Below are 9,204 nucleotides of genomic sequence, written 5' to 3' on the forward strand. Positions count from 1 at the left end.
CCTATCCACCACGGACATTCTCTTTTCTCCCCCCTCCCATTGGGCAGAAGGTACAAAAAAAAAATCATAGTGATGGTCACAATCTTTTCCCCAGGGTCGGGGAGTCCAAAACTAGGGGGGCAGAGATTTAAAGTGAGAAGGGAAGATTTAAAAAGGGACCTGAGGAGTAACCTTTTCCACAGAGAGGGATAGGGGAACGAGCTGCCAGAGGAAGTGGCAGAGGCAGGTACAATTACGACATTTAAAAGACACTCGGGCAGGTACATGGATAGGAAAGATTTAGAGGGATACGGGCCAAACACAGGCAAATTGGGCGAGCTCAGGAAGGCACCTTGGTCAGCATGGACCAGTTGGACCAAATGGCTTGTTTTCGTGCTGGTTATGGAACCCAGTTCCCTGGGACTCTGAGGAAGGGTCTCTGCCCACTGCCACCCCAATTCCTGATCCATTTGCTGTGAATCCTGGTGGATGAACTGTGTCTGTGATGAGGTAAATTGGTTTATTATTGTCACATGTACCGAGGGACAGTGGAAGACTTTGTTTTGCATGCCGTCCACACAGATCAATTCGTCACATCAGTGCATTGAGGTAGTACCAGGAAAAAGCAGTAACAGAACGCAGAATAAAGTGTTAGTTACAGAGAAAGTGCAGTGCAGTGCAGGTACACAATAAGATGCAAGGTCACAACAAGGTAGATCGAGTTTAAGAGCCGCGAGGTAATGATGCAACTCTACAAAACTCTGATTAGACCACACTTGAGTACTGTGTCCAGTTCTGGTCGCCTCATTTTTGGAAGGATGTGGAAGCGTTGGAAAGGGTGCAGAGGAGATTTACCAGGATGCTGCCTGGTTTGGAGAGTATGCATTATGAGGAGAGACTAAGGGAGCTCGGGCTTTACTCTTTGGAGAGAAGGAGGATGAGAGGAGACATGATAGAGGGGCACAAAATATTAAGAGGAATAGACAGAGTAGACAGCCAGCGCCTCTTTCCCAGGGCACCAATGCTCAGTACAAGAGGGCATGGCTTTAAAGTAATGGGTGGGAAGTTTCAAGGGAGATATCAGAGGAAGGTTTTTTTACCCAGAGAGTGGTTGGGGCGTGGAATGCGCTGCCTGGGGCGGTGGGGAGGCAAGTACATTGGTCAAATTCAAGAGATTGCTAGGTAAGCACATGGAGGAATTTAAAATAGAGGGATATGTGGGAGGAAGGGGTTAGATGGTCCTAGGCAAGGTTTAAAGGTCAGCACAACACTTGTGGGCCGAAGGGCCTGTATTGTGCTGTACTGTTCCATGTTCTATGATTGTGAGGTCAAGAGTCCATCTTATTGTACTAGGGGACCGTTCAGTAGTCTTATAACAGCAGGATAGAAGCTGTCCTTGAGCCTGGCGGTACGTGCTTTAGGGCTTTTGTATCTCTTGCTCGACAGGAGGGGGGAAGAAGGGAGAATGTCCGGGGTGGGAGGGCTCTTTGATTATGAGATTTGAAAATGCAAATTAAATGAAAATGCAGGTTGTGAAACCTGGGGCAGAAGCTGGCCAGGGCCAACCATGGTTCCCCTGCACAAAACCAAATTACAAATCACCTTCGCAGAGAAGTTACAGCACTGGGAGGCAGAAGAGTGCACATTCTTCTCGGAAATGGCCAGATTTTTTTTCTTTGCACAGCACATGCTTTGCTCAATATCACAACACAAGCATTCCCTTCCAATTTATGCAAAAAAAACACTCAAACACACACATTGAATCTCAACAATTAGTTACCTCTGAAGGGGAGTCTGTGCCTGCCCCGAACTCCCTCCACATACATTGCTCAGACTCTTATCTGAGCAACACCGCTGTCACCAAATACAGGCTCCTTTCTGAAGGGGAGTAAACAGAAGGGAAACGATAAAGGAAGCAGGAGAGACGAGTAGAATTCAACAAACAGCACTGCTACAACCCTCCATTTTAGAAACATAGAAACACAGAAAAACCTACAGCACAATTCAGGCCTTTCGGCCCACAAAGCTGTGCCGAACATGTCCCTACCTTAGACATTACTCGGCTTACTCACAAGCCCTCTATTTTTCTCAGCTCCATGTACCCATCCAAAAGTCTCTTCAAAGGACCCTATCGTATCTGCCTCCACCACCGTTGCCGGCAGCCCATTCCCCGCACCTCACCACTCTCTGAGTCAAAAACTTACCCCTGACATCTCCTCTGTACCTACTCCCCAGCACCTTAAACCTGTGTCCTCTTGTGGCAACCATTTCGGCCCTGCGAAAAAGCCTCTGACCATCCACACGATCAATGCCTCTCATCATCTTATACACCTCTATCAGGTCCCCCTCATCCTCCAAGGAGGAAAGGCCGAGTTCCCTCAACCTGCTCTCATAAGGCATGCTCCCCAATCCAGGCAGCATCCTTGTAAATCTCCTCTGCACCCTTTCTATGGCTTCCACATCCTTCCTGTAGTGAGGCAACCAGAACTGAGCACAGTACTCCAACCCCTTCCGATCAGCCTCCACTACTGCCTCCCCCTCCACCGCCCCCCCCCCCCCCCCCCCCCGAGGCTGATACAATGGGGACATTTAAAAGACTCTTGGATAGGCACATGGATGCAAGGAAAATGGAGGGTTGTGGGCTGTGTAGGAGGGAAGGGTTAGATTGATCGTGGAGTAGGTGGGCACAACATCGTGGGCCGAAGGGTCCGTCCTGTGCTGTCCTGCTCTTGTGTTCTGAATGGTGACGTTGGGTAAAGTCCTGAGCGCGTGCCGCACGGTTCCACTCCCCCGTCGCGCAAAGAGGGACGACACTGCACTGCAGGGAAGGCCAAGGTATTTGGTCGGAACGTTTCCCCGTGTGCAGGAAGGAAAGGAGTGAACAACGTTCCACAAGTCAGAATAGATCAGATTATTGTCAAATACATCAGGGTGCAATGAAATTCCTTGTTCACCTGAAGCTCAGAGTAAACAGGGTACGTGGTAATGATACATACAACAACAAGTACAAAGCAGAATGGTGCAAAACTTCTTGCTCCCGGCTTTGCCAGGACATTCATTCCCAGACAAGGATTGGGGGGGGCCATTCGGCCCCTCGTGCCTGTTTTGCCATGGCTGATTTGTATGCAGTTCTGGTCACCTAACCACAGGAAGGATATCAGTAAGATTGAAAGAGTGCAGAGAAGATTGACTAGAATGTTGCCGGGTCTTCAGGAGTTGAGCTACAGGGAAAGATTGAACGGGTTAGGACTTTATTCCTTGGAGCGTAGAAGAATGAGGGGAGATTTGATAGAGGTTTACAAAATTATGAGGGGTAGAGACAGAGTAAATGCGAGTAGGCCTCTTTCCACCTAGATTAGGAGAGATAAGTACGAGAGGACATGGCTTTAGGGTGAAAGGGGAAAGGTTTAGGGGGAACTTCTTCACTCAGAGAGTGGTGGGAGTGTGGAACGGCTGCCATCTGACGTGGTAAATGCAGGCTCACTCTCAAGTTTTAAGAATAAGTTGGATAGATACATGGATGGGAGATGGACTGGTGTGCAGGTCAATGGGATTAGCGGAATAAGGTTTCAGCACAGGACTAGAAGGGGCCGAATGGCCTGTTTTTCTGTGCTGTAGTGTTCTATGGTTCTATGATCTTTGAGCTCTGCATCATTGTCCTGTGTCCCTTGATTCCTCAGCAGCCACAAGTCTATCAAATCTCTTTCTTAGATATACTCAGCAACTGAGCTCCCACGGCACTCTTGGGCAGAGCCTTCTCCAACAGTTTACCACCCCAAGGTGAAGGAATTTATGCTTGTGTCTCTGTTAGCCTCCATCAACCATTCACCTACCACAGTCTCCCAGCTCCACCTCCCCTCCCCTACCTGCCCATCATCTTACACCCCTTCCTCGGCCCACCAATCACCTCGGATCCCTGTCTCACCCCTCTTCTTTATGCTGGGCGTCTCCCCTCTCCCACGGTAATGTAGTGGTTAGCTTAATGATATTAATGCGCCAGCGCCCGGGTTCAATTCCCACTGTTGTCTGTAAGGAGTCTGTATGTTCTCCCCGTGTCTGCGTGGGTTTCCTCCGGGTGCTCCGGTTTCCTCCCACATTCCAAAGATGTACGGGTTAGGAGCTGTGGGCGTGCTATGTTGGTGCCAGAAGAGTGGCGACACTTGCAGGCTGCCCCCAGCATATTTTTAGCGACGCAAAAAGATGTATTTCACTGTGTGTTTCGATGTACATGTGACTAATAAATAAATATCTTATCTGTCCCGATGCAGGGTTTCGGAGAATGAGAATGAGATCTTATAGAAACATGTAAAATTATGGAAGGGGTATATAAGACAGAGGCAGGGAAGTTGTTTCCACTGGTAGGTGAGACCAGAACTAGGGGACATGGCCTCAAGATTCAGAGGAGTAGATTCAGGAAAGAGATGAGGAGGAATTGCTTTTCCCAGAGAGAAGGACAGCTCCTACCCCACTGTGATAAGACTACTGAACGGTTCCCTTATACGATGAGATGGACCTCATGATCTACCTTGTTGTGACCTTGCACCTTATTTGCACTGCACTTTTCTCTGTAGCTGTGACACTTTACTCTGTACTGTTTATTGTTTTTACCTGTACTACCTCAATGCACTCTGTACTAACTCAATGTAACTGCACTGTGTAATGAATTGACCTGTACGATCGGTTTGTAAGACAAGTTTTTCACTGGACCTCGGTTTCAAGTGATAATAATAAACCAATACCAATATTGAACGGTTCCCTTATACCATGAGATGGACTATGAGCTCACGATCTACCTTGTTGTGACCTTGCACCTTATTGCACTTCACTCTCTGTAGCTGTGACACTTTTACTCTGTACTGTTAATTGTTTTTACCTGTACTACCTCAATGCACTCTGTACTAACTCAAGGTAACTGCACTGTGTAATGAATTGACCTGTACCATCGGTATGCAAGACAAGTTTTTCACTATACCTCGGTAATAAACCAATACTAATGTTAATCTGTAGAATTCCCTGCCAGGGAAGCAGTAAACACTAGCTCATTAAAGACACAGTTAGATAGATTTTTGCATAGTCAGGGTTTTACGGGGTAAAGGCAGGTAGGTGGAGCTGAGTCAACAACCTTATTGAATGGCGGAGCAGGCTCGACGGGCCAGATGGCCGGACTCCTACTTCTTATGACCTGAAATATCTGCAATTCCTTTGCTCCCCACAGATGCTTGCTCGACCCACCAAGTTCTTCCAGCAGATTGTTTGTTGCTCCAGATCCCAGCATCGTGCAGTCTCTCTCATCTCCATCCTGACATGACCGTCCCCTGACTTTGAGACTGTAACACATGGTTCAAAACACCCCAGCCAAGAGAAATATCATCCCTGCAACTACCCCAACCTTAACAAACACTACTAATCTGCTCATTCCTGAGATCGCTTCTGGTTGCACTAAACTCCAGAGAGTACAGGCCCAGTCTGCTGATTCTGTTATCCACACACTCCTGTTTACATCAACGGTGCTGAGGTCAAGAGGGTTGAGGGCTTCAAGTTCCTAGGAGTGAACATCACCAGCAGCCTGTCCTGGTCCAACCCACATAGACACCACGGCCAAGGAAGGTCACCAACACCTCTACTTCCTCAGGAGGCTAAAGAAATTTAGCATCTGCCCCATTAACCCTCACCAATTTTTAATCATGCACCATAGAAAGCATCCTATCCGGATGCATCACAGCTTGGTACGGCAACTGCTCTGCCGGGACCGCAACAAACTGCAGAGAGTTGTGGACACAGCCCAGCACATCACAGAAACCAGCTCCCCGCCAGGGACTGACGCCTACACTTCTCACTGTCTCGTTAAAGCAGCCGAGACCCCACTCACCCCAGACATTCTCTCTTCTCCCCTCTCCAGTCAGGTAGAAGATACAAAAGCCTGAAAAGCACGTACCACCCAGGCTCAAGGACAGCTTCTATCCCGCTGTTATGACTATTGAACGGTCCCCTAGTACGATAAGATGACTCTTGACCTCACAATCTACCTCATCATGGCCCTTGCACCTTATTGTCTGCCTGCACTGCACTTTCTCTGTAACTATAACACTATATTCTGTATTCTGTTATTGCTATGCATTATGACACCAGCCTCCCCTCCTCGGATTCTCTTTACCTCTCGCGGTCTTGGCGAAGCAGCCAGTATAATTAAAGACCCCACCCACCCAGGACATTCTCTCTCCTCTCCTATTGGGTAGAAGATACAGGAGCCTGAAGGCATGTACCACCAGACTTAAGGACAGCTTCTACCCCACTGTGATAAGACTATTGAATGGTTCCCTTATACGATGAGATGGACTCTGACCTCACGATCTACCTTGTTGTGACCTTGCACCTTATTGCACTGCACTTTCTCTGTAGCTGTGACACTTTACCCTGTACTGTTATTGTTTTTACCTGTACTAACCCAATGTAACTGCACTGTGTAATGAATTGACCTGTACAATCGGTTTGCAAGACAAGCCTTTCACTGGACCTCGGTACAAGTGACAATATTATTTAGCAATTAATTTACACGGGACTGTGACTCACATGACAGGATGATGTCTCTGGCTCTCCACAGGTTGAGGCTGGTCAGAACATGCAACAGCTGACCCACAGTTCCATTTCGGTTCATCCAGTACCACATCACGTTCTGCGTCCGACCCACGTCCCCCCGGATCTCCAGTAGCCTCAGGTCAGTCACGTCGCTGACGATGTAGGAAGCTGAAAAGGTTAAACGACAATCCCTTGTAGATCGCGACCACACAATGGACGACCGTCTGCCCACTGATCCCAGCCAGGCGCATCGCAATATGCAGGCACGGTCGTGTCGCGGTTAGCATAACGCCTTACAGTGCCAGTAACCTGGGTTTAATTCCGGCCACTGTCTGTAAGGAGTTTGTACGTTCTCCCCGTGTCTGCGTGGGTTTCCTCCGGGTGCTCCGGTTTCCTTCCACATTCCAAAGACATACAAGTTAGGAAGTTGTGGGCGTGCTATGTTGGCGCCGGAAGCGTGGCGACACTTGCGGGCTGCCCCCCCAGAACACTACGCAAAAGATGCATTTCACTGTGTTTCGATGTTCACGTGACTAATAAAGATATCTTCTCTTACACACATCCCCCTCACGTTGTTTTCACTAGTTTAGCAGGGGGGATTGAAACAAGTTGTTCTAAGTGTGTCCTTTCCTGTAAAAATTGTGTATAGTCATAGAGCTTACAGCACAACAACAGACCCTTCAGCCCACAATGTCCATGCTCACCTTTTTGCCCAGCTACACTAATACTATTTGCCCTCTTTAGGGCTGCACGAGGATGTTGCCAGGACTAGAAGGCCGGAGTTATAGGGAGAGGTCGGCCAGGCGAGGTCCTTATTCCTTGCAGTGTAGGAGAATGAGGGAGAGACTTTGTAGCAGTGTTTAAAATTATGAGAGGCGTAGATAAGGTGGACGGTAACAGTCTTTTCCCCAGGGTAGGGGAGTCCAAATCTAGGGGTGAGGGGGGGAAAATTTAAAAAGGGACCCAAGGGGCAACTTTTTCCACGCAGAGGGTGGTGAGTAGATGGAACGAGCTGCCAGAGGAAGTGGGTGAGGCAGGTACAACGGTATTGTTTAAAAAGCACTTGGATAGGTACATGGAGGGGCAGGGCTTGGAGGGAGATGGACCAAACGTAGGAAATTGGGACCAGCTGGGTGGTCAACAGGAACTGGTTGGGCCGAAGGGCCTGTATCTGTGCTGTATTGCTCTGCATATCTTTCTATACCTTGCCTATTTGAGATTCTGTCTTAATGCCTCTTAAACTAGTAATTGTATCTGATTCCACACCTCCTCTGGGCAGCTGGTTACAGATATCAGCCACGCTCTGTATAAGAAACTTAGCTCCAAGATCCCATTTAAATCTTCTTCCTGCCACCTTAAAACTATCCCCTCTTCTTTCTGAGAGGTCTACCATGGGAAAAAGATTTTGACCACCTACCCTGTCCATGGCTCTCATAATCTTATATACCTCAGCTTCTGAACTCCAGAGAAATTATTTATGTTTTTCTTATGAAAAACAGCTTCTCTTTCTTAGGAAGTTAGAGAGGTTCGGCTTGTCACCGAACACTCCAACAAACTGCTACAGATGTACTGTTGAAAGTGTCCTGACCAGTTGCATCACGGTCTGGGACGGCAATTTGAATGTGCAGGAACGCAAGAAGCTGCAGAGAGCAGTGGACTCTGCCCAATACATCACGGGCACATCCCTCCCCACCATTGGTAGTATGTACAGGAGAAGCTGCCTCAAGAAGGCAACGTCCATCAAAGATTCCCACCATCCGGGCCGTGCCATCTTCTCGCAGCTACCATCGGGCAAGAGATACAGAAGCCTGAAGTCCCCACACCACGGTTCAGGAACAGCTACTTCCCTTCAACCATTCGGTTCTTGAATCAACTGGCACAACCCTAATCACTGCCTCAGTACAGCAACACTGGGACTACTTAGCACTACAATGGACTTTGATTGTTTTTGTTCTCATTGTATTCTTTCTTGTAAAAATGGTGTTCAATTTATGTTTTTCTTGCTCCTCATCTGATGCTCTGTGCCTGTGATGCTGCTGCAAGGAAGTTTTTCATTGCACCCATGCACACATGGACTTGTGCATCTGACAATAAACTCGACTTTGACTTTGAAGGGGTGGGGGCAACCGGAGGAGGTGGTGGGACCAGAGTCGGTGAAGGTCTTTTGGAAGGGAAATATATTCTGTTGATTAGAAAGTATTTTTTGCTTTCAGATAGAGTTACGAGGAATATAAATCAGAGGGTAGCTCTTTAATGACAGTTGGGACCACTGAATGTCTGTGAATGTCAGACATATTCATAAACATTAAAGCTTGGGGTGTTTGGATATGAAAACTGTTGAAGTAAGATTGAAAGAGTGCAGAGGAGATTCACTAGAATGTTGCCGAGTCTTCAGGAGTTGAGTTACAGGGAAAGATTGAACAGGTTAGGACTTTATTCTTGGAGAGTAGAAGAATGAGGGGAGATTGATAGAAGTTACAAAATTATGAGGGGTATAGACAGAGTAAATGCAAGCAGGCCCTTTCCACCGAGATTAGGAGAGATAAGTACGAGAGGACATGGCTTTAGGGTGAAAGGGGAAAGGTTTAGGGGGAACTCCTTCACAGAGAGTGGTGGGAGTGTGGAACGGGCTGCCATCTGACGTGGTAA

At 47.8% G+C, this 9,204-nt stretch overlaps 1 protein-coding gene across 2 annotated transcripts in view; it reads right to left on the reverse strand.

Moving 5' to 3' along the window:
• irak1 (interleukin-1 receptor-associated kinase 1) overlaps window positions 1-9,204 on the reverse strand; it is an 83,833-nt gene that overhangs the window by 46,487 nt on the left and 28,142 nt on the right. For both annotated transcript variants that reach the window (XM_052009075.1, XM_052009074.1), the window contains exon 2: window positions 6,550-6,723. In XM_052009075.1, the coding sequence (XP_051865035.1) occupies window positions 6,550-6,723 (174 nt within the window). The remainder of the gene's footprint in view (window positions 1-6,549; window positions 6,724-9,204) is intronic.

This window comes from Pristis pectinata, chromosome 43 (assembly GCF_009764475.1).
Source record: "Pristis pectinata isolate sPriPec2 chromosome 43, sPriPec2.1.pri, whole genome shotgun sequence".
In the NCBI taxonomy this organism is placed as follows: domain Eukaryota; kingdom Metazoa; phylum Chordata; class Chondrichthyes; order Rhinopristiformes; family Pristidae; genus Pristis; species Pristis pectinata.